This window comes from Nyctibius grandis, chromosome 1 (assembly GCF_013368605.1).
Source record: "Nyctibius grandis isolate bNycGra1 chromosome 1, bNycGra1.pri, whole genome shotgun sequence".
Lineage (NCBI taxonomy): Eukaryota > Metazoa > Chordata > Aves > Nyctibiiformes > Nyctibiidae > Nyctibius > Nyctibius grandis.
Window position 1 is genome coordinate 131,838,861 of NC_090658.1, and position 23,399 is coordinate 131,862,259.

The 23,399-nt window shown below is 47.2% G+C and overlaps 1 protein-coding gene across 1 annotated transcript in view; it reads left to right on the forward strand.

The window, feature by feature from the left end:
• Nucleotides 1-23,399, forward strand: part of ELP3 (elongator acetyltransferase complex subunit 3) — a 119,881-nt gene that overhangs the window by 51,844 nt on the left and 44,638 nt on the right. Inside the window, exon 10 of the mRNA XM_068397860.1 lies at nt 17,302-17,495. Coding sequence (XP_068253961.1) covers nt 17,302-17,495 — 194 coding nt within the window. The remainder of the gene's footprint in view (nt 1-17,301; nt 17,496-23,399) is intronic.

Consider the following 23,399-nt stretch of genomic DNA (forward strand, 5'->3'; position numbering starts at 1 on the left):
ATGTTGTTGTAAAACTTTAAGTGTTATTGTATCGCCTTTAGCTGTAAATAAGGAGATGATTTTCCTGAGGGCTCTCATTTTTATCAAGGAGATGAAATTCGTAATGAAACTAATATATTGCACCTCTATCAGGAGCTTTTAATAACTGTAATAAAAGAGAGTTAAACTGTTGATCTACATTGATTTTTACTCTTTGGGGAAGACAATTAGCTGTGTTTTTAAATACAGCTCTGAAATGTTTAGTGGGGTAAATGATTTTCCTTTCAATTCCTGCTAAACATCTCATTGAAACACTATTATTGGCAGGTTGCCAGCGCTACCTCTGAAAATTAATTTTTTTTTTTCATGGGCACATTTACAGAAACAGATTAGGTGGTATTTAATGATCAGTCCTTCAGTTACTAGAGCTTCTCTTGGAGTCTTAGTAAATGTGAGAGCTAAAAAGCTCTTCACTTTGGAAACAATGAGAGTTTTGTGAACTATGGCCAACACCGTGGTAATTTTTACGTTAACGAGAATCACGGTAGTAAGGAACAGGCTATTTTTAGAAGCTATTTTCACAGATAATTGCGCTCATATTTCTGCAGATAAAATATCTTGATAAAGCCCCAGTGTGAGCCCACTTCTGCAGATGGTCAAATTGTGTGCACAAAGCTGCTCTCCCTCTCCAGTGTCTGTGTGGGAGTAACTTTCCTTTGCTTGCTGGGTGTGTTTGCTGCGGCTCTGGGTATGTTTCCTATAAAGCAGGTCAGACTTCTCTCTGATGATGTGAAACACAGGAAAGAAGTAGAAGTTAAAGCTGCAACCCTTGGTGTGATGATGTGCAGGAGCAGAATAGCTGAATCGATTGAATAGTACAGGTAAAACTGGTCCCTTCTGCATCGTTTGGGGATCCCTGCGTGATGTGGATAGGGTGTTAGCTCTGCGAAGAAGGACCTGGGAGTTCTGGTGGACACCAAGTTCCTCATGAGCCAACAATGTACCCTGTGGCCAAGAAGGCCAATGGTGTCCTGGGGTGCATGAGGAAGAGTGTGGCCAGCAGGTCAAGGAAGGTTCTCCTGCCCCTTTACACGGCCCTGGTGAGGCCACATCTGGAGTAACTGTGCAGTTCTGGGCCCCCAGTTCAAGAAAGACAAGGAACTACTGGAGAGGGTCTAGCGGAGGGGTACGGAGATGGTCAGAGGGCTGGAGCATCTCTGCTGCGAGGAGAGGCTGAGGGAGCTGGGGCTGTTCAGCTGGAGAAGAGCAGACTATGCTTACAAATACCTTTGGGGTGGGTGTCAAGAGGAGGGGACCAGACTCTTCTCAGTGGTGCCCAGTGACAGGATAAGGGGCAACGGGCACAAACTGAAACACGGGAAGTTCCATCTGAATATGAGGAGGAACTTCTTTACTGTGAGGGTGCCAGAGCCCTGGCACAGGCTGCCCAGGGAGGGGGGGAGTCTCCTTCTCTGGAGACATTCAAACCCACCTGGACGTGACCCTGTGCAACGTGCTGTGGGTGACCCTGCTTTGGCAGGGGGTTGGACTGGATGATCTCCAGAGGTCCCTTCCAACCCCAACCAGGCTGGGACTCTGTGATTCTGTCACAATTCAAACAAGAGAATGCAAAGGATGGAGATTTCAGTAGCAACGTGATCTTTGCTACGTTCCATTGGACTGCATAGAAACAACGTATTGCTCTACCGTTAGTATGGACGTGATAAATTGCAAGGCTGTGTCGAAAAACTGCATTTGTTACGTGTCTTGGATTGCTTCCTTTGTCTCTCTGCATTAGTATTTTGTCTGCACACGCACTTTCCTCCAGGATGCCAGCCGTAAAAGTTACGGTAATTACAATCCCTACCTCTAAAATAGCCTCCCATTCAGAAAAAGCTTCTGCTAAATATAAAGGTACAGCTGAGACCCTTTTTCTACCTGAACTAAAAGATCATTTCTGCACTTACCAGTCCCCAGACAACTGTGAGTTGCATAGACTTATAGAGTCGCTCTGTCCATTCAAGTGGTGGATTTTCACGCCAGCATTCAGAAGTTGTTTTCTGGGGCTCTTTCACTAAGGCTCCTTGCTGCTAAAGTCAATAATGAGCATATGGCTGGGAACATAGAATCACAGAATCAACCAGGTTGGAAGAGCCCTCTGGGATCATCGAGTCCAACCGTTGCCCTGACACCACCCTGTCAACTAGACCATGGCACTAAGTGCCATGTCCAGGCTTTTCTTAAACACCTCCAGAGATGGTGACTCCACCACCTCCCTGGGCAGCCCCTTCCAATGGCTAATGACCCTTGCTGAGAAGAAATGCTTCCTAATGTCCAACCTGAACCTCCCCTGGCGAAGCTTGAGGCTGTGTCCTCTTGTCCTATCGCTAGTTGCCTGGGAGAAGAGGCCGACTCCCACTTCACTACAACCTCCCTTCAGGTAGTTGTAGACTGCACTAAGGTCACCTCTGAGCCTCCTCTTCTCCAGGCTAAACACCCCCAGCTCCCTCAGCCGTTCCTCGTAGGTCAGACCCTCCAGACCCTTCACCAGCTTGGTCGCCCTCCTCTGGACTCGCTCCAACACCTCAACATCTCTCTTGAAGTGCAGGGCCCACAACTGGACACAGGATTCAAGGTGCGGCCTCACCAGTGCCCAGTACAGAGGGACGATCCCTTCCCCAGACCGGCTGGCTACACTATTCCTAATAGAGGCCAGGATGCCATTGGTCTTTTGGCCACCTGGGCACACTGCTGGCTCATGTTCAGCCGGCTGTCGATCAGCAGAAGTCATCACCAGCAACTGAACGCTTGCCATCGGGGTGGATAAACCATAATGTCCAAATTAAGTCTTTGAGAACTTAGTTACTGGGGTTGTTTTTTAATAAAAAACAGTGTACTGGGAAAGCATAATGGTTTTACTGTAAATGAGAGAAGCTTTTGCAGGGCTGGGTAAGGTGGGAGAGACAACATGCCTGTATCGGTGCTCCTTATGGAAAGGAGAGGTCTGATGAAGGAGGATTAGATTATCAAAAACATTATAGAGTTGCTGGTCTTGAGGGTTTTTTTAGGGTAGAAGACTGCTTTGCAGGGATCTGTGTTGCAAAACTGGTGTACTTAAGACAATGAAAAATGCTGTATTTCCCATACTTAGCCCTAGGGAAAAGCTGACCCTTCCAGAAACACTAGGACCAGAGTTCTGTGCTTGGTAAAAGTGAAGGTGAAACTTCACAGCAAATTGATTGAGGTATTCTCATGGGTTTCTCCAAAACTGCGTAATAAATGGAGACTCACTTGGAGCACCTGCAAGACTAAGCAGATGGGACTGCTCGGTGCAGTGAGCACAATCTGGAGAGATTTGTCTTGGTGTTCGGATAGATACTGTGTTCAGGAGTCAAACCCACGCTCCAAGGTCATGCTGCTGATGCCCAAGGCCTCTTCCAAATGTCAAATGTCTCTTCTTATTATTGAGTTGTATCGTAGCAGTGCTGGGGACTGATCTCCTTGCGGTAAGTTCTGTGCAAACTTGGAGAAAGCAACTATCCAACAGAGCGTTAGACAGGAGGCAACCTGTAGGTCCTGATAGTCCAGGGGTAAAAAGAGACCGTGGGAGGGATGGGATGGGAGGCAGGCATGTTCCCTTCTCATCTGGCAGCAGCAATTTCCTATACCATGGAGAGAATTAGGGTATTTACTGGGGGTCCTAGTGGACAGCAGGATGACCATGAGCCAGCAGTGTGCCCTTGTGGCCAAGAAGGCCAATGGCATCCTGGGGTGTATTAGAAGGGGTGTGGTTAACAGGTCAAGAGAGGTTCTCCTCCCCCTCTACTCTGCCCTGGTGAGGCCGCATCTGGAATATTGTGTCCAGATCTGGGCCCCTCAGTTCAAGAAGGACAGGGAACTGCTAGAGAGAGTCCAGCGCAGAGCCACGAAGATGATTAAGGGAGTGGAACATCTCCCTTCTGAGGAGAGGCTGAGGGATCTGGGTCTCTTTAGCTTGGAGAAGAGGAGACTGAGGGGTGACCTCATTAATGTTTATAAATATGTAAAGGGCAAGTGTCATGAGGATGGAGCCAGGCTCTTCTCAGTGACATCCCTTGACAGGACAAGGGGCAATGGGTGCAAGCTGGAACACAGGAGGTTCCACATAAATATGAGGAAAAACTTCTTTACGGTGAGGGTGACCGAACACTGGCACAGGCTGCCCAGAGAGGTTGTGGAGTCTCCTTCTCTGGAGACATTCAAAACCCGCCTGGACGCGTTCCTGTGTGACATGATCTAGGCAATCCTGCTCCGGCAGGGGATTGGACTAGATGATCTTTCGAGGTCCCTTCCAATCCTGAACATTCTGTGATTCTGTGACATGAGGTGCATAGTCTTGGTAAAGAACTCGCTGAAAACAGCTTCACGTCTGTGGACTAAGTGCTCCTGTCCATTAGTTTATCTCCACCATAATTGTTGCTTTGCATCCCAAGAGCAATTTGTTCCTGGGTTTAATGTGATAAAGTGTTCTTACTGGAGCTGAAGGCTGTGAGGATTCACCTGTGTTAGACACTTCTGGAAAAGTTCCCCTTGGCATGTGGGTTTGGGGGTTTTGAGGCTGTCGGGGAAGGGAGGAGGCATGGCAGCTTTCTGCACCTTGAAGGGACAGTTACAAGGTCTTTAACACTGTTCACTCTGGACGTTAGCAGGCAAATCCACTTCTCTTATTTGACATTCAGAGTTGACATATGAGGCATTATAGAACATCCTAGAATAAGCATATAGATTATACTATTAAGCAACAACCAAACCCATATGTTTTTGTTAAGGTGTACGATTGTAATAGTTCAATAAGACATATCAAGGTCTTCAGTGATGTGCACCTGATAAACTACTTCAGTATTTTGAGCCTCTTCCTTTAGCAATTTAAAGACTAGCAAAATGAATATGCAAAGTTATAATGAAACAAACTTTTCTGTTTCACCTGCTGTGCGTTACCGTGCTACAATCTCTGATGTGCTGTTTTTCTGCACGCTGATAGATACGAGTGTTGAAGAGATTTGCAGGCAGATGGGCTAAAAATAGGTGGTGTTCATCATTGTGAAACTGACCCTCTTATGGCAGAAATGTTGAGGTTTATGTCACTGTTTTCTTGGCTTAGTGGTTTCCATAATAATGGGAGACCTTCTCATTCTCTACAACCACCTGAAAGGAGGGTGTAGCGAGGTAGGGTCGGTCTCTTCTCCCAGGTAACAAGTGATGGGATGATAGGAAACGGCCTCAAGTTGTGCCAGGGGAGGTTTAGATTGGAGATCAGGGACAATTTCTTCATGGAAAGGGTTGTCAAGCACTGGCACAGGCTGCCCAGGGCAGTGGTGGAGTCCCCATCCCTGGGGGGATTTAAAAGCCGTGTAGATGTGGTGCTGAGGGCCATGGGTTAGTGGTGGCCTTGGCAGTGCTGGGTTAACAGTTGGACTCAATGATCTTAAAGGTCCTTTCCAACCAAAATGATTCTCTGATTCTACGATAATCATATTTATATACTATACGGTGAAATTTGACAGCTTGAGTGTGTCAGGAACTGAAAGGATTTTATTACGTAGCTGTCAATAGTCAGGAGAGCTGTCAATAGTTGGATAACAAGTAACTGGAAAATGGTCTTTCCTCCCTTGATTGCAGAGTGCTTTGCAGGTGCTTTCAGGAGAGCTGGAAATTTGGATCATCCACTTTAGAAACTTTTTGCCCTGTCATCCCATCTATAGGAGACTTTGTGATGAGTGCAGACATTAAGCAGAAGTGACTTGATTTGTCTCTCCTTTATGTTAACCTTTGAATCATTTTTCTAGAGATTCATGACACCATATGTAAAGTAACATCTATTTTAGAATCATAGAATCACAGACTGGTTTGGGTTGGAAGGGACCTTAAAGATCATCTAGTTCCAACCCCCTGCCACGGGCAGGGACACCTTCCACCAGACCAGGTTGCTCCAAGCCCCATCCAACCTGGCCTTGAACACTGCCAGGGAGGGGGCAGCCACAGCTTCTCTGGCCAACCTGGGCCAGGGTCTCACCACCCTCACAGCAAAGAATTTCTTCCTCAGATCTCATCTCAATCTCCCCTCTTTCAGTTTAAAACCGTTCCCCCTTGTCCTATCACTCCATGCCCTTGTAAAAAGCCCCTCTCCTGCTTTCCTGTAGCCCCTTCAGGCACTGGAAGGTGCTAGGTCTCCCCGGAGCCTTCGCTTCTCCAGGCTGAACAGCCCCAGCTCTCTCAGCCTGTCTCCAGAGCAGAGGGGCTCCAGCCCTCTGATCACCTTTGTGGCCTCCTCTGGACTCTCACCCCAACAGCTGTTGTCCTTCTGTTGGGGGCCCCAGAGCTGGACGCAGCACTGCGGGGGGGGTCTCCCGAGAGCGGAGTAAAGGGGCAGAATCCCCTCCCTTGCCCTGCTGGCCACGCTGCTGGGGATGGAGCCCAGGATACGGTTGGCCTTCTAAGAGCCTACCTAAAAATGTTCCCATGTTGTACTGTCTTTGCATCAGCCATCACTGATTCAGCAGCAGGATTTACTAATTGCAGTGTAAAGTCACTCCTCCAAAGAATGTCTGAATGGACAGAAGGTGTTGCTCTTTGAGGACAGGTAACACCTGATGGACCTCAGAAACAGTGGTATATTTGGCACAATTCATATCAACATACTGTCTTTATATGCCCCCTCCCTGGCAGTGTTCAAGGCCAGGTTCGATGGGGCTTGGAGCAATCTGGTCTGGTGGAAGGTGTCCCTGCCTGTGGCAGGGGGTTGGAACGGGATGATCCAAGCCAAACCAGTCTGTGATTCTATGATATAAACCCAAGGCAACTGTGGGAATTCCCTAGGTTATGTTAGAAAAATGTTTCAATTGTATTTTATTTCTTTGTATTTAAAATAAGTGTCAGGGAAAGATACCTTGAAGAGTGGGTGTGCACGCAGTCAGCAGAACATGCTTCAGCTTGCCACAGGTGAAATGCTGGAGAGTTTGCTTCCCTTTCGTAGAGGGCAGATCTACCTTAGCATCACTGGATGTTCTGCGCTGTGTTAGTGTTCACGTGTGCTCTGCTGCCTCTGCACACAGTGTGTGTATGATCGCAGTATGTGACATATGTGCACTTATAATATGCATCATGGTACATGCGGTTTGTTTTCGTTGTTATCCCACTGAGTGGTAAGCTAGATCTAAAACCTTCTCATTTATCATAAGTCAAGAGTCTGCAAGCAGATGGTGTTCAGAGCAGCTACAAAGTAGTATCTTACTACGTTCTGGTAACTTAATAGGAAGCCTAAGGTCACGTAATTTAGCCTGGAGAAGAGGAGACTCAGAGGTGACCTTATTGCAGTCTACAACTACCTGAAGGGAGGTTGTAGTGAAGTGGGAGTCGGCCTCTTCTCCCAGGCAACTAGCGATAGGACAAGAGGACACAGCCTCAAGCTTCGCCAGGGGAGGTTCAGGTTGGACATTAGGAAGCATTTCTTCTCAGCAAGGGTCATTAGGCATTGGAAGGGGCTGCCCAGGGAGGTGGTGGAGTCACCATCTCTGGAGGGGTTTAAGAAAAGCCTGGACATGGCACTTAGTGCCCTGGTCTAGTTGCCATGGTGGTGTCAAGGCAATGGTTGGACTCGATGATCCCAGAGGGCTCTTCCAACCTGGTTGATTCTGTGATTCTGTGTGTGTTCCTAGGCTGCTCCAAGGGCAGTAAAAAGGGACTGGTTAGTCTCTCCTCCTTAGTCAGTAGGCCATTGTCAGCGTCAGTGAATGCAGATCCTATCATTACATTTTAATTAGACTAGCGTGTACAAGAAAGAGGGGGAAATGCAAATTTAGAGTTAAAACGGAGCCACATTTTTGAGCCACAAGCTTCTGTTAATGCATATAATTAAACTACTAAGTGATTGTTCATTCCCTGCGGAGTTGGAAGTGTCATTCAACGCAGTAGCTTTCAAGTGCTACTGGTATTCATAGTTATAAATAATACAGCTGATGGAGATAAGGAATGCTGTAATGTGGAGAGGTAAGATAATATTCATCTTAATGTAGTCAGACATGAATTTAATCATCTGTTTAATGCAGGGACTGTAGTAAACGAAGCAATTCAAGAATCAAGTTGAGTGGCACCTGATTTCTAGTGGACAGTCATTAAAAAATACATTTTGGTGACCTTTATTTTTAATAAATCCCGACATTTTAGTAAATTGCTTTAAAAAATTGCTGCGCTTATCCTATAACTGATATCTCCTCAAACAGTTGCACATCTTGAGACCAAGACGATTAAAGATGGCAACTGACTCTTTGGTCTGTAAAATGTTGAAGCGGAATCCCATAAAATAATATTTTTCTCTTTTTGGAGACCTGCAGCATTTGAGTGTCTTCAAAACACGTTTCTAATTTGTTCTGTACTTAAAGGGGTCAGTAAAATCAGATTAAAACTGCAAGGCATAATCTTTCACTGTAGGCTGAGTTGTGCTATTATTGAACTTGAAAATGGGACCAAACCGTCGTGTGGTCTCACGATCCCAAATTATTTGACCTTTCTGTTGCAATTCTGAACAGATACATGGATGACTGTCGGGTTTTGTAGTTAAAAAGGTTATTGCAAACGCACATGAGACTGAGATATTTGAGTTCAGGACTTCATCTCCTGCTTCTGTCTCCTCTTATATTGGGATCTTTTTTTTGGTGAACGTAGTGTTACGCTGACTTTTGGTTTTCAAGTGATGTCTGTTTTCTTGGACAGTAATGACAATGTCAGGCAATTTTTAAGACTCAAAGCAATTAATGGGAGTTGGACAAAAGGATTCTGTCACACGCTTTGATCCGACTGCCTTGATGGGAAAATCAGTGGCTTCTTGGCATCTAAATGACTAATTTTACACCCATTGGACCCTGATTATTCATAGTGGCAGTGAGTTTATGAGGTGGTGGATGAATGGATCCTATAGATGCCATTAGCTTTAATAACAGGGAACTTCTACAACAAAGGCATATGCTACTAAAATCAATTACTGTTCTCATAAAACATGTTAGTGGCTAACTTGTATAACCTTGTAGACTGAATGTGTGGTGATGGGATCTTATTAAGATTCATCGTTTGTAATTCACAGAGCAGCTGTTCCTACAAGTAAAGTACATTTAATGGAGCTCAGGTGAAGCAAAACAAAAATTGTGAATTCCAGTATTCTCTGGTTACTCATATATTATTTACTGTGAAAAAGTACTCAACTTTTCTCCAATACCACGTAAATCGGGCAAGGTTATAAGAAACATTATTGTAGGGTATGAAAAGGTCCATGTTTATGAACGTCCAGATCATTTAAGTTTCAGCTGATCTGAATTGACCTTTTTTTTTATTACAATTAAACCACTATGATAATCTCTCACTTAGAATCACAGAATCACGGAATCAATCAGGTTGGCAGAGCCCTCTGGGATCATCGAGTCCAACCTTTGCCCTGACACCACCATGTCAACTAGACCATGGCACTAAGTGCCATGTCCAGTTTTTTCTTAAACCCCTCCAGAGATGATGACTCCACCACCTCCCTGGGCAGCCCCTTCCAATGGCTAATGACCCTTGCTGAGAAGAAATGCTTCCTAATGTCCAACCTGAACCTCCCCTGGCGAAGCTTGAGGCTGTGTCCTCTTGTCCTAGCGCTAGTTGCCTGGGAGAAGAGGCCGACTCCCAGTGTGCTACAACCTCTCTTCAGGTAGTTGTAGACTGCACTAAGGTCACCTCTGAGCCTCCTCTTCTCCAGGCTAAACACCCCCAGCTCCCTCAGCCGTTCCTCATAGGTCAGACCCTCCAGACCCTTCCCCAGCTTGGTTGCCCTCCTCTGGACTCGCTCCAGCACCTCAACATCCTGTCCATTGTCTACGTGCACAAATTTAAAATTTTACTCTAGCATCCATCTTTATTATTTGAGATGTGTTAAATGCTAGTTGGCTTACAGTCTTTAGCTAGAGGGGAGAAAACTTCAAGTTCAAAGAAAATTGCTTTAGTAGCTTTGAAGTTGTATGTGCTTCCGTTTGGAATATTCATGCATGCGAGAGCACTACGCTGCATCAAGTCATTCAAAAATGAGTGCACCCTCAGTAAATTTGCAGATGACACCAAGCTGGGTGGGAGTGTCGATCTGCTGGAGGGTAGGAAGGCCCTACAGAGGGATCTGGGCAGGTTGGATAGATGGGCCGAGACCAACGGCGTGAGGTTCAACAAGAACAAGTGCCGGGTCTTACACTTGGGCCACACCAACCCCCTGCAGCGCTACAGGCTGGGGGAAGAGTGGTTAGAAAGAGCCCTGGGGGTGCTGATTGACAGCCGGCTAAACATGAGCCAGCAGTGTGCCCAGGTGGCCAAGGTGGCCAATGGCATCCTGGCCTCTATCAGGAATAGTGTAGCCAGCCGGTCTGGGGAAGGGATCGTCCCTCTGTACTGGGCACTGGTGAGGCCGCACCTTGAATCCCGTGTCCAGTTGTGGGCCCCGCACTTCAAGAAAGATGTTGAGGTGTTGGAGCGAGTGCAGAGGAGGGCGACCAAGCTGGTGAAGGGTCTGGAGGGTCTGACCTCCGAGGAACGGCTGAGGGAGCTGGGGGTGTTTAGCCTGGAGAAGAGGAGGCTCAGAGGTGACCTTAGTGCAGTCTACAACTACCTGAAGGGAGGTTGTAGCGCAGTGGGAGTCGGCCTCTTCTCCCGGGCAACTAGCGCTAGGACAAGAGGACACAGCCTCAAGCTTGGCCAGGGGAGGGTCAGGTTGGACATCAGGAAGCATTTCTTCTCAGCAAGGGTCATTAGCCATTGGAAGGGGCTGCCCAGGGAGGTGGTGGAGTCACCATCTCTAGAGGTGTTTAAGACAAGACTGGCCATGGCACTTAGTGCCCTGGTCTAGTTGCCATGTTGGTGTCAGGGCAATGGTTGGACTCGATGATCCCAGAGGGCTCTTCCAACCTCATTGATTCTGTGATTCTGTGAAAAAGACTGGAAATACGTAAGGATCCTTTCTCTCTAGGTCATCTTTAACTTCTAACTTCACAGTGCGGTGGCAGACGTGGATTTAAGCCTTGACTGAGCGCTTGCTAAAGCTGATGGAAAGCCTCCTGTTGACTCCAGTGATGCTATGGATGGTGGTCTCTGGAACAAATGTTGCTTTAAGGGTTGAATTTGTTTTGGCAGTAAACTGTTCTGAACATTTTTATCAGTCGAAGACACCTTTTGAGGTGTCTAATTAAAAAAAAGGCTACCATTCCTCCTAAGGTTTGGCATGTGTTAGCATTTTATAGTTGCTTTGTTTCATGAGAGACTTAATCAAAACTGTTTGTAAATGGGAAAAGATTAAGCCTTTAAAGATTGGGATTTACAGAAACAATTTAGAGTTTACTGCTGGAAAAAGGGGTTCGGGGAAAAAAAGGAGGCACTGCTCTCTTGTATTTTTTGAAATTAATTCCTTGAAATTAATTGGAAATTGAAAATTGTTTGAAATAATTAAACATGAGGAATATTTTGAGAAATAGTTTAAGAAGTAAATATAAAAATATGTTGATTTTTTAATGCCAGCATTGCTGAAATATGAAGTAGCATTATCAGCTAGCTTAATATATTGAGGTAAAAAGTGCAGTTTGTATGAAGTGGCAAAATTGAGGATGTGATTAGAAACCTTAACTTTTGCCCTTGCCTTTGTCTGCTGGGTGGCTCTAGCCTTAGTGCCCTGTTGATGCCTGCCTTTAATCTGCAATGTAAATCAGGGAATGTTTAAATATTCTGACTGGTGAGTCACACATGCTTTTGTGTTCAGTTCAGTATCGTTGCGAATATTAATACATAACCTTAGTGGAAGCCTTTTTGCCTTGCTGGAGTGGTTTACCTTCCTGTATCTCACTGGGGAAGCATTATTTCTTCCTTACCTTAATGTCTTTGTCTTCTCCAGTGCTGCTTGGCCATAGAGCTCCTCTCGTCAGAACAATCACCTCGTACACGATTGTCTTATTTTTTCCTTCACAGTTGCTTTGTTTTCCATTAAAGCACCTCTAACCACCCACAGAAGATGGAAGTCTGTCCTTTTGGGTTGTTCCAGGACAACACGATTCTGAATTATTTTCCTGACCCTACGCTACCTCATATGCTATCTGGCTTTGGATTACACACCTGCTTCAGCTGGCTGGTTTGAAAATGAGTCCAGTGATTTATTTTTTACCCCTTCTCTTTGCATCTTGAGCATCAGATGCACACCAGGGCCAGCACAGAAGAAGTGGGAAGAGTGGTGAGGCAAGGGCAGAGCATGTCTGCCTTCTCTGACAGCCGCCAGCGACAGTATTGACCTGCAAAGTCAAACAGAACCCGTGGGGCAGAGGGGAGGACACACACTTCCAAGAGATGCATTAAGCAGATATAATGGTCTCCTGCTGTCACATGGGGGTAGATCCTGTTTCTGACCTTACTTCCTCACTGAGAGTTGGACTCGATGATCCTTATGGGTGCCTTCCAACTTGAAATATTCTGTGATTCATCAGTGGTGCTCAATAGACCACTCTGTAACCCAGCCCGATGCTGAAACAAAAGCAAAGCTCTCTCCCCAAAATGCACGTTGGGCTCTCCTGCATCAGGGAGGTGAGTCATCCTGGTCAAGGGGCCCTCAGGAATCGGAGCTGGCACAAGGCTGGGAGCGGCTGGAAGCGTGGGCAGGGCGGGGAGCCATCACATCTGCTGCCTGTGGAGCTGCAGCACAAACCAGCCCAGAGCGCCTCCAAATAAGTCATTTGTGTCCTATCCTCAGAGGTGGCGACGATGATTTTATTATTTCATGGAGCTGGCAAGATAAGTGTGTTTTTCATCGCGTGGTGGCCACGTGAGATTCATGACGAACAGGAGTGTTTATCACAGAATCACAGGATTGTTTTGGTTGGAAAGGACCGTTAAGATCGAGTCCAACCGTTAACCCAGCACTGCCAAGGCCACCACTAACCCATGTCCCTCAGCACCACATCTACATGGCTTTTAAATCCCTCCAGGGATGGTGACTCCACCTCTTCCCTGGGCAGCCTGTTATAAGTTATGGAGTGCATAAACAGTCCTGAGGAAAGGAGGAGACCAAACTTACATCTACACACACTCCAGAGTGAGCACCTTGACACTGAGGTTCAGAGTCACCTGTCTTTATCTGCCTTTGGCCAACTTCCTTGTAAGCCATTTGCTATTTAGAAGGCGCAGCTTGGTGGGATACAAGGTGTGTTACCTGTCTGGGATGGTTGGGCTTGTGTCTTGGGTACTCTTTGAGGAGAAATGACTTAGTTATCCCTCCTGGAGGCTGAGGGTGGAGAACCAAATTCTTTAGCGATTCTGTAACGAGGTGAGTGCAATGAGGCTGTGCCTGGATGGGGTTCTCTCAGCAGCTTTTGGCACAGGGGTTTTGCAAAGCTGCAAGTAACTCAAGTCAGTGAGTTAAAACAATCCTGCAAAATTTAAAACCGGTACCTCCCCGTTGTGTTGTTTTTTTCTTTATGGGGCCACCCGGGACTTACTGCTCCGTAAGCCAGCAGTGCTGCTGGGGTGGTGATGGCTGAAGCTTCCTCAGACCACGAATGCAGGGTTTGACAGTTAATTTGGCAGCAGCAGTGTGGACTTGGGGTTGTTCAGCCTGGAGAAGAGAAGGCTCCAGGGAGACCTTATTGCGGCCTGTCAGTACTTAAAGGGGGCTTATAAGAATGATGGGGACAAACCTTTTAGGAGGGCCTGTAGCAACAGGACAAGGGGTGATGGTTTTAAACTGACAGAGGGGAGATTCAGACTAGATATAAAGAAGAAATTGTTTATGATGAAGGTGGTAAGACACTGGCACAGGCTGCCCAGAGAGGTGGGAGATGCCCCATCCCTGGGAACATTCAAGGCCAGGTTGGACAGGGCTCTGAGCAACCTGATGGAGTTGAAGATGTCCCTGCTCATGGCAGGGGGTTGGACTAGATGCCTTTAAGGGTCCCTTACAACCCAAACCATTCTGTGATTCTATGATTTATCCATGGTCCAGATCTTGTTTTGTCTGTTGAACTGACTCAGTTGTCCCTGTCTCTCTGTTTGTGAGGATGGGTATAAATGGCTCAGGAGGTTGGCCTGCCTGGAGAAGATATTTTTAAACTGGTTTCTTTTTTCAGCTGGATGAGCCCTCTGGCTTGTTTTTCTCTGTAGCTGCACAGCAGGTGGGGTGGCACAGGAGTGCGGGCGGGCAGGGCAGAGGCTGCTGGAGCTGGCCCCGGCCTTAGGCAGGGAGTCTGCCAGAAACGGCCTGGGCTGACGTGGTCCTGCCGTTCCTCTGACCTTGCTCGCCTCTTCCCGTCCTTCTGCTGGATCTGATACGCATTCGAGTCTGTGCAGATCCATTTTGGTGTGCTTAAACTAGCAGCAAACCATTTGCTGGTTTTCATCGTGGTGAAGTATGGTTTTGTGAAGCACAGTGAGCCAACAGAGATGCTTAAAGCTTAGGTGGGGAGGTCCTGCTCCCAGCAGGCTGCTAATGGCACTTCATTCCAAGGTCAGGGCTTGCTGGAGCGCTCCGAGAGCTGTTTTAACATGCAGCAGAGGTGGAAAGCGTAGCAAAATGTCTGAGTGGGTCTGGGCCACGTGAAGGTGTTGAAGCACTTGAACAAAGTGCTGGTGAGTACCAAAGCTGGTGCAGCAACTGGTGGGACCACAATAGCCTGTCATTAACTCAGCTTAACAAGCTTGTGTGTTTTTTATTACTATGTGTCAAGGTTTAAAGCTGGGCCAGCTATTAAACCACTGGCAGATGCTCTCTATTAACCCTCCTCATCCCCCAGAAGGGGAAGGAAAAGACAAAAGGGAGAGAGATTTATGGGTTGGAAAGTTAAAACAGTTTTAATGAAGTATAATAATGAAAAATAGTATAATAATAATAATGGAAATAATGACATATATACAAATACATATAAAACCAAGATTATAGACTCACAGACTGGTTTGGGTTCGAAGGGACCTTAAAGACCATCTAGTTCTAACCCCCTGCCACCAGACCAGGTTGCTCCAAGCCCCATCCAACCTGGCCTTGAACACTGCCAGGGAGGGGGCAGCCACAGCTTCTCTGGGCAACCTGGGCCAGTGTCTCACCACCCTCACAGCAAAGAATTTCTTCCTAATATCTCATCTCAATCTCCCCTCTTTCAGTTTAAAACCGTTCCCCCTCATCCTGTCACTCCATGCCCTTGCAAAAAGCCGCTCTCCCGCTTTCCTGTAGCCCCTTCAGGTACTAGAAGGTGCTAGAAGGTCTCCCCGGAGCCTTCTCTTCTCCAGGCTGAACAGCCCCATCTCTCTCAGCCTGTCTCCAGAGCAGAGGTGCTCCAGCCCTCTGAGCATCTTCGTGGCCTCCTCTGGACTCGCTCCAACAGCTCCGTGTCCTCCTTCTGTTGGGGTCCCAGAGCCTGACGCAGCACTGCAGGGGGGTCTCCCGAGAGCGGAGCAGAGGGGCAGAATCCCCTCCCTCGCCCTGCTGGCCACGCTGCTGGGGATGCAGCCCAGGACACTGTTGGCCTTCTGGGCTGCCAGCGCACGTTGCCGGCTCATGGTGAGCTTCTCGTCACCCATCACCCCCAAGTCCTTCTCCTCAGGGCTGCTCTCCATCCATTCTCCACCCAGCCTGGATTTGTGCTTGGGATTGCCCTGACCCACATGCAGGACCTTGCACTTGGCCTTGTTGAATTTCGTGCGGTTTGCACAGGCCCAGCTCTCCAGCCTGTCAAGATCAAGCTCCCCCGAAGTCAGTCACATCACCACCGGCACTGCAGGGCAGGCTCCGGGAAGACCCAGGCTGGGCCCAGCGATGGTCAAGAACTGGATTCAGGGATGCACAGATAGGGATCAGGGGCAGCAGGAAAACGGACAGAGTCCTCTTAGGACACCGGCCATAGCAGAAGGGGCGAGACCCTCGTGATCCCCCCGCTTTATACTGAGAATAACATGTATGGGATGCAATACCTTGTTGGTCAATTTTGGGTCAGCTGCCCTGTCTGCTCCTCCCTGGACGTGTGACCCTTCTGCGGCTCTTCACTCGTAATCAGTGAGGAATTTAGCAGTGACCTTGGTTTCTCTAGGAATAAGTAAGTACAGCAAGAGCTTTTCTGCATAACATCCCTACTGGTGCCTCAGTGATAACTACAAACTTCGAGCATTGTCAGTCCTGGAAGCAGACACTGTCTGCAAAACATGCAGTTAATTTCAGAAAGTGCAGTTACTAAGAAGAAACTTAGCTGAAAGAAAAAATCACTGAAAGGAAAACTGGTCTGGTTTTGGCCAAACTAGGACACTATGAGAATACTGTGCTGGAGAGGGATCAAGCGGTGGATATCAAGTGTGCAACAGTCTAATCCACTATTAGATCTGGCCTATAGATACTGTTATAATGAGGGCCACGTCATTGCTTAAGTCAGAGGATCACAGACTGGTTTGGGTTGGAAGGGACCTTAAAGCCCATCCAGTTCCAACCCCCCTGCCACGGGCAGGGACACCTTCCACCAGCCCAGGTTGCTCCAAGCCCCATCCAACGTGGCCTTGAACACTGCCAGGGAGGGGGCAGCCACAGCTTCTCTGGGCAACCTGGGCCAGGGTCTCACCACCCTCACAGCAAAGAATTTCTGGTTGCTTGGTTCAGGGTGTCTTGCCTGGTTTTGGGGGTTTTCTTGTAAGTGATTTTATTTTAATTGTCATTACTGAAATTTAAGCTGCAAAACAACAACATGATTGTTGTGTAGCATGAGTTAGCGCTGTTCAATTTGCAGTTCTGTGCTGGGATTTAGTCACAGAAGTTAGCAGGAGATACAGTTTGTCCTCCCGTTCTCCAGGATTGTTCAGAACATCATTGTAGAATAAATCTGTTTTTCTTCATTGCTATTCAAATGATGTGTCCCAGACACATTGATTAATCTCTAAATGTGGTCTGCTGAGATTGAAGATAAGTACACTCATTTCTATTGTTCTAATTCTGAGCAGAGTCTGTTAGAATAAATGGTGCAATATCTATTGAATTCACGCTGAAAGGTAGAAGTAATGTACAGATTTGACTCATAGCGTTGTCATGTGGATTTTTTTTATTTAGTGGCCTTCTCTTTAAGTCTAGAACATACTCTTTTTATTTCAAAAAATGTCGTAAATGATAAATACTGGCAACTCAATGTAAGCCATTAATTCTTAAAACACACTTACAATTGTCTTTTGCAAAATCTGTCTTGAAATTACTTTTGTTGGGGTACTGAAGCCCCAGGAAAGGTACTTTGTTTTGCCCTGACTTGCGTTTTTTTTTTTGTTCCACTTTTGCAGGAGTTTTTTGAGAATCCTGCCTTTCGCCCAGATGGCATGAAGCTCTATCCCACACTGGTGATCCGTGGCACTGGTCTGTACGAGCTCTGGAAGACTGGAAGATACAAGAGCTACCCCCCCAGCACTCTGGTGGATCTGGTGGCCAGAATCCTGGCCCTTGTCCCACCGTGGACACGTGTGTACCGTGTTCAGAGGTAATTTTCTGTGGTGGGCCTTGTATCTTGATTTATTGCGCTTGGAGGGATTCTTACTTTAATTACAGCAAGTCTGGCTCAGCCTTTTATTATTTTTCAGCCTTAATCATTAATGTGATAAAGACTTTTTTAAACTGCTTCCTATCTATTCAGAATGGGGAAGGCCAAGCAGAATGAGAAGCTATTTAAATTGAACTGCCTCTCTGATGCACCCAGAAACTTCAAGATTTCTGGAGGCCACGCTTTCACTGCCAGTCAGACAAGAGCATAGCATCACAGAATCAATCAATCAGGTTGGTAGAGCCCTCTGGGATCATCGAGTCCAACCATTGCCCTGACACCACCATGGCAACTAGACCATGGCACTAAGTGCCATGTCCAGGCTTTTCTTAAACCCCTCCAGAGATGGTGACTCCACCATCTCCCTGGGCAGCCCCTTCCAATGGCTAATGACCCTTGCTGAGAAGAAATGCTTCCTAATGTCCAACCTGACCCTCCCCTGGCGAAGCTTGAGGCTGTGTCCTCTTGTCCTATCGCTAGTTGCCTGGGAGAAGAGGCCGACTCCCACTGTGCTACAACCTCCCTTCAGGTAGTTGTAGACTGCACTAAGGTCACCTCTGAGCCTCCTCTTCTCCAGGCTAAACACCCCCAGCTCCCTCAGCTGTTCCTCGTAGGTCAGACCCTCCAGACCCTTCACCGGCTTGTTGCCCTCCTCTGGCTGTGCCACACATAGTACTTTAATGGTATTGATGGATAACTGCCTCTTGACTGTGGGTGAAGTTTCCTATCTTTATTGCAGGAGCTACAAGGTGTGTCATTTTTTTTGGCTGCAGAGACTTCCTTTCTTTCCCCGTGGGTGTTGCAGGGTTTTCATAAATGTGCTATTGTTATGCCATTATTTCTGACACTCACCTCCCAGGATGATGTATAATACTTTCATTCAGCACTGTGTTTTCAGTGTGGGGTCTTCCTTGGATTATTTTGCTTCTATTATCTCCTACATCTGCCTGATACTACAAAGGGAGTTTATAGCATATTTGCCTATTTTTGCATGTGCAGACAATACTCAGCTGGCTTCCAGCTACATGAGCTGGAAATGGTGCCAATGCCTGGCTCTCCAAGAGCATGCAGAATGAGAAAGCCTTGTGCATTAGCCCTCACCTGCCTGGACTTCTCTAAGGCATTTAATTTTGTGCCCTATCAGAAATATGATGGAGCAGGGATAAGCAGAGGAACATGGTAGAGAAGAAAGTGGCTGAAGGCAAGAAACACTGGGTTGCTTTGACAAAGAAAGTACAGACTCACGGTTATTAGCGGAGTTTCTCAAACATCCATTTAAAAACTAATCAAAATTGTGTTTATTTACAATGACAGAAAAAGTAATTGGGCACTGGGGAACCCTTGCAGGGCTGGGAGGCATCATTGGAAGAGAGCGGATGCACAAGCAGGATCTGGTGGTGATGAAGCTGGAGCGATAGAGATGCGATGAGATGCAGTTCAGGGAAGTTTGAGGTCAGACTTGGAATGGGTTTTGCTGCAAACCATGAGACCACCATGTGAAAATGCAGAGGAGGAGAATTTCTTAATGTCCTGGTCTGTAGTATGAATAAGCCACTGGTGAATGCAGCTATGAAAAGCATATTTTTCAGGGTAATTCTTTTTAGAGATTAAAGTACTAATGCAGCAGCCAGACAAGGCTTTGGTAAGACCTTGTCTCAAAGTCACTCCAGCCTTCAAAAAGGGCAAGAAGGTGGACTCGGGAAACTACAGGCCGGTCAGCCTCACCTCCATCCCTGGAAAGGTGATGGAACAGCTCATCCTGGATGCCGTCTCTAAGCATGTGGAGGAATAGAAGGTTATCCAGGAGTAGTCAACATGGATTCACCAAGGGGAAATCATGTTTGACCAATCTGATGGCCTTCTATAATGGCATGACTGGCTGGGTAGATGAGGGGAGAGCAGTGGATGTTGTCTACCTTGACTTCAAGCAAGGCTTTTGACACTGTCTACCATAACATCCTTGTGCTCAGGGAGTGTGGTGGGCACTGAGGTGGATTGAGAACTGGCTGAATTTCAGAGCTCAGAGGGTTGTGGTCAGCGGTGATCAGTCTAGTTGGAGGCCTGTAGCTAACAGTATTCCCCAGGGGTCAGTACTGGGTCCAGTCCTGTTTGAGTTATTCATCAGTGATCTGGACGAAGGGGCTGAGTGTACCCTCAGCAAGTTTGCTGATGACACAAAACTGTAAATCTGTGAGAGAAGGAAAATAACTTTTCAAGAAATAGGAACATTGATTTGGGCAGAGAACAAGAAAATAAGAAGTAGACTTGCATGAACCGAGGCAGGAAGCTGGGAATTTTTGGTCAGGACTGAGATTCTGGAGTAGCTTTCCAAAGTTACCATACAACGGCGTGAGGTTCAACAAGAACAAGTGCCGGGTCTTACACTTGGGCCACACCAACCCCCTGCAGCGCTACAGGCTGGGGGAAGAGTGGTTAGAAAGAGCCCTGGGGGTGCTGATCGCCAGCCGGCTAAACATGAGCCAGCAGTGTGCTCAGGTGGCCAAGAAGGCCAATGGCATCCTGGCCTCTATTAGGAATAGTGTAGCCAGCCGGTCTTGGGGAGTGATCATCCCTCTGTACTGGGCACTTGAATCCCGTGTCCAGTTGTGGGCCCCGCACTTCAAGAAAGATGTTGAGGTGTTGGAGCGAGTCCAGAGGAGGGCGACCAAGCTGGTGAAGGGTCTGGAGGGTCTGACCTACGAGGAATGGCTGAGGGAGCTGGGGTTGTTTAGCCTGGAGAAGAGGAGGCTCAGAGGTGACCTTAGTGCAGTCTACAACTACCTGAAGGGAGGTTGTAGCGCAGTGGGAGTCGGCCTCTTCTCCCAGGCAACTAGCGCTAGGACAAGAGGACACAGCCTCAAGCTTCACCAAGGGAGGTGCAGGTTGGACATTAGGAAGCATTTCTTCTGAGCAAGGGTCATTAGCCATTGGAAGGGGCTGCCCAGGGAGGTGGTGGAGTCACCATCTCTGGATGTGTTTAAGAAAAGCCTGGACATGGCACTTAGTGCCCTGGTCTAGTTGCCATGGTGATGTCAGGGCAATGGTTGGACTCGATGATCCCAGAGGTCTCTTTCAACCTGATTGATTCTGTGATTCTGTGAAGTTACCAAAAAGGAAGAGAAGCTAAATATGAATATGGTGACACTTGATTTCACTTATGAATGTGGTTGTGATACCGCAGTCTGTAGTAATGGAGACACAGTTTCGGTGACCAGGAGATCCTTTCCTCAGATCTTTGCTACTGTGAGAAGCTGGTGGCTGTAGCTGAACTCTGAGAGAAAGGATGTGACACTGATGAAGAAGGCAAAACATGGCTTATAGGAAATATCTACTTGATATTCCCTCAGGCTTTTCATATCACTTGTAGAAGCATTATTAGAAGCAGGTCTTCTCCTGAGGAACACAGGCCTGGAAAAGTCTTTGCTTGGTGTGCTGATTTGCCTGAGCTTGACTATGATTTCTCCTGTCAGCAGCAGCAGCCTCCATCCAGCTGCCACCCGGTTGTCAGTTATTATGTTCCAGCGGAATAGCTGTTTTCTTACTGACTGGCTTATGTTGTCTGAAACTTGTTCGTGGTGATTACAGATTTTTACACCTTCAGTGCAAAGTCCAAAAGCTATTACTTTGATCTAAATTGCTTTCAGGGCCATTGTGTGACTCTGGAACAGAATAATGAACAAAGCCAGATTACTAAAAACATTTTGGGGCCTGCTCCCAACAGTGCTTCACTGAGGGCACCAACTTTTTTCCCATTCTCCATTGCTGCCCCAGGCCTTCTCCATCTCCCTCCAGCCTGCTGCCACGACGCCTCCATCCTTCACATCTTACATTTCAGGCTCTATTTCCACAATCAGATTCAGCTTGTGCCCCGGACAGCAAGTTATCCTAAGTTCTCTACGTACTGACTGGCCATTTGAGATGTGCATTCAGGTTTTCTAGCAACCACCACCAGAAAAAGACTGAGCTAAAAGACGCTTCAGTAAAGCGTTTGACACGGTCTCCCACAGCATCCTCGCAGCTAAACTGGGGAAGTGTGGTCTGGATGAACCGGTAGTGAGGTGGATTGTGAACTGGCTGAAGGAAAGAAGCCAGAGAGTGGTGGTCAATGGGACAGAGTCCAGTTGGAGGTCTGTGTCTAGTGGAGTCCCTCAAGGGTCGGTACTGGGACCAGTTCTATTCAATATATTCATTAATGACTTGGATGAGGGAATAGAGTGCGCTGTCAGCAAGTTCGCTGATGACACCAAACTGGGAGGAGTGGCTGACACCCCAGAAGGCTGCGCAGCCATTCAGAGAGACCTGGACAGGCTGGAGAGTTGGGCGGGGAGAAATTTAATGAAATAGAACAAGGGCAAGTGTAGAGTCCTGCATCTGGGCAAGAACAACCCCAGGTATGAGTGCAAGTTGGGGGCAGAGCTGTTGGAGACCAGCGTAGGGGAAAGGGACCTGGGGGTCCTAGTGGACAGCAGGATGACCATGAGCCAGCAGTGTGCCCTTGTGGCCAAGAAGGCCAATGGCATCCTGGGGTGGATTAGAAGGGGTGTGGTCAGCAGGTCAAGAGAGGTTCTCCTCGCCCTCTACTCTGCCCTGGTGAGGCCGCATCTGGAATATTGTGTCCAGTTCTGGGCCCCTCAGTTCAAGAAGGACAGGGAACTGCTAGAGAGAGTCCAGCGCAGAGCCACGAAGATGATTAAAGGGGTGGAACATCTCCCTTATGAGGAGAGGCTGAGGGAGCTGGGTCTCTTTAGCTTGGAGAAGAGGAGACTGAGGGGGGACCTCATTAATGTTTATACATATGTAAAGGGCAAGTGTCATGAGGATGGAGCCAGGCTTTTCTCAGTGACATCCCTTGACAGGACAAGGGGCAACGGGTGCAAGCTGGAACACAGGAGGTTCCACATAAATATGAGGAAAAACTTCTTTACGGTGAGGGTGACCAAACACTGGCACAGGCTGCCCAGAGAGGTTGTGGAGTCTCCTTCTCTGGAGACATTCAAAACGCGCCTGGACGCGTTCCTGTGTGACATGATCTAGGTAATCCTGCTCCGGCAGGGGATTGGACCAGATGATCTTTCGAGGTCCCTTCCAATCCCGAACATTCTGTGATTCTGTGATTCTATCTGTGCCATTCTTAGGACACTATTTGGGATCTCTGTTCCCTAGTACCAGGTTTTGAGGAAACATAAGGGACTCAGTGTTTTTTCTAGTCTGTCACATGCTCAAAATAACCAGGTTAATAAGTCAGGTGAGCATGGGAGAGGTGTCACTGACAAAACACTGTAGGAATCTTTCTGCTTCAGGAAACCAGGTTAATTGTATTTGAAATAAAAAATGAGATGCTGTTGCTAATGGCTGGTTGGAGGAGAATGTATCTTCCAGGGTGTTTTGTAACTGCCAGAGATGCTTAATACTGTATTTATCGTGAATGTTTGTGGACCTCATTATCACCAAGGTGCTTTGGTGTGTGAGAAGGTGTGAAATGAGAGGAGTAGTGCAACACCCCTTGAGACTTCTTCTTTCGTGGATCTTGGTGTTTTATGTGAATGTTATTTTCACTGTACTGATGGGGAGATGTAGGTATGAAGAAATAATATATCTTACTCAGCTGAGATCGTATAATAAGTCAAAGCTGAGAGCAGACTCCAGGTCTTTAGACTTCCACTGTGTGCTTCAATCAACTGCTTCACAAGTGTCCTAAGTAATGCAAAATGTGTGAAAAATAGAAGATTAAATAGGCCCTGTTGAAGCTTCTGGCAAATTGCACATTAACTTTAATAAGGTCAGGATTTAATCCCCCGTATCCCTGAATTTGTTTAGCATTTTAACAAGTCCTAAAATCACTGG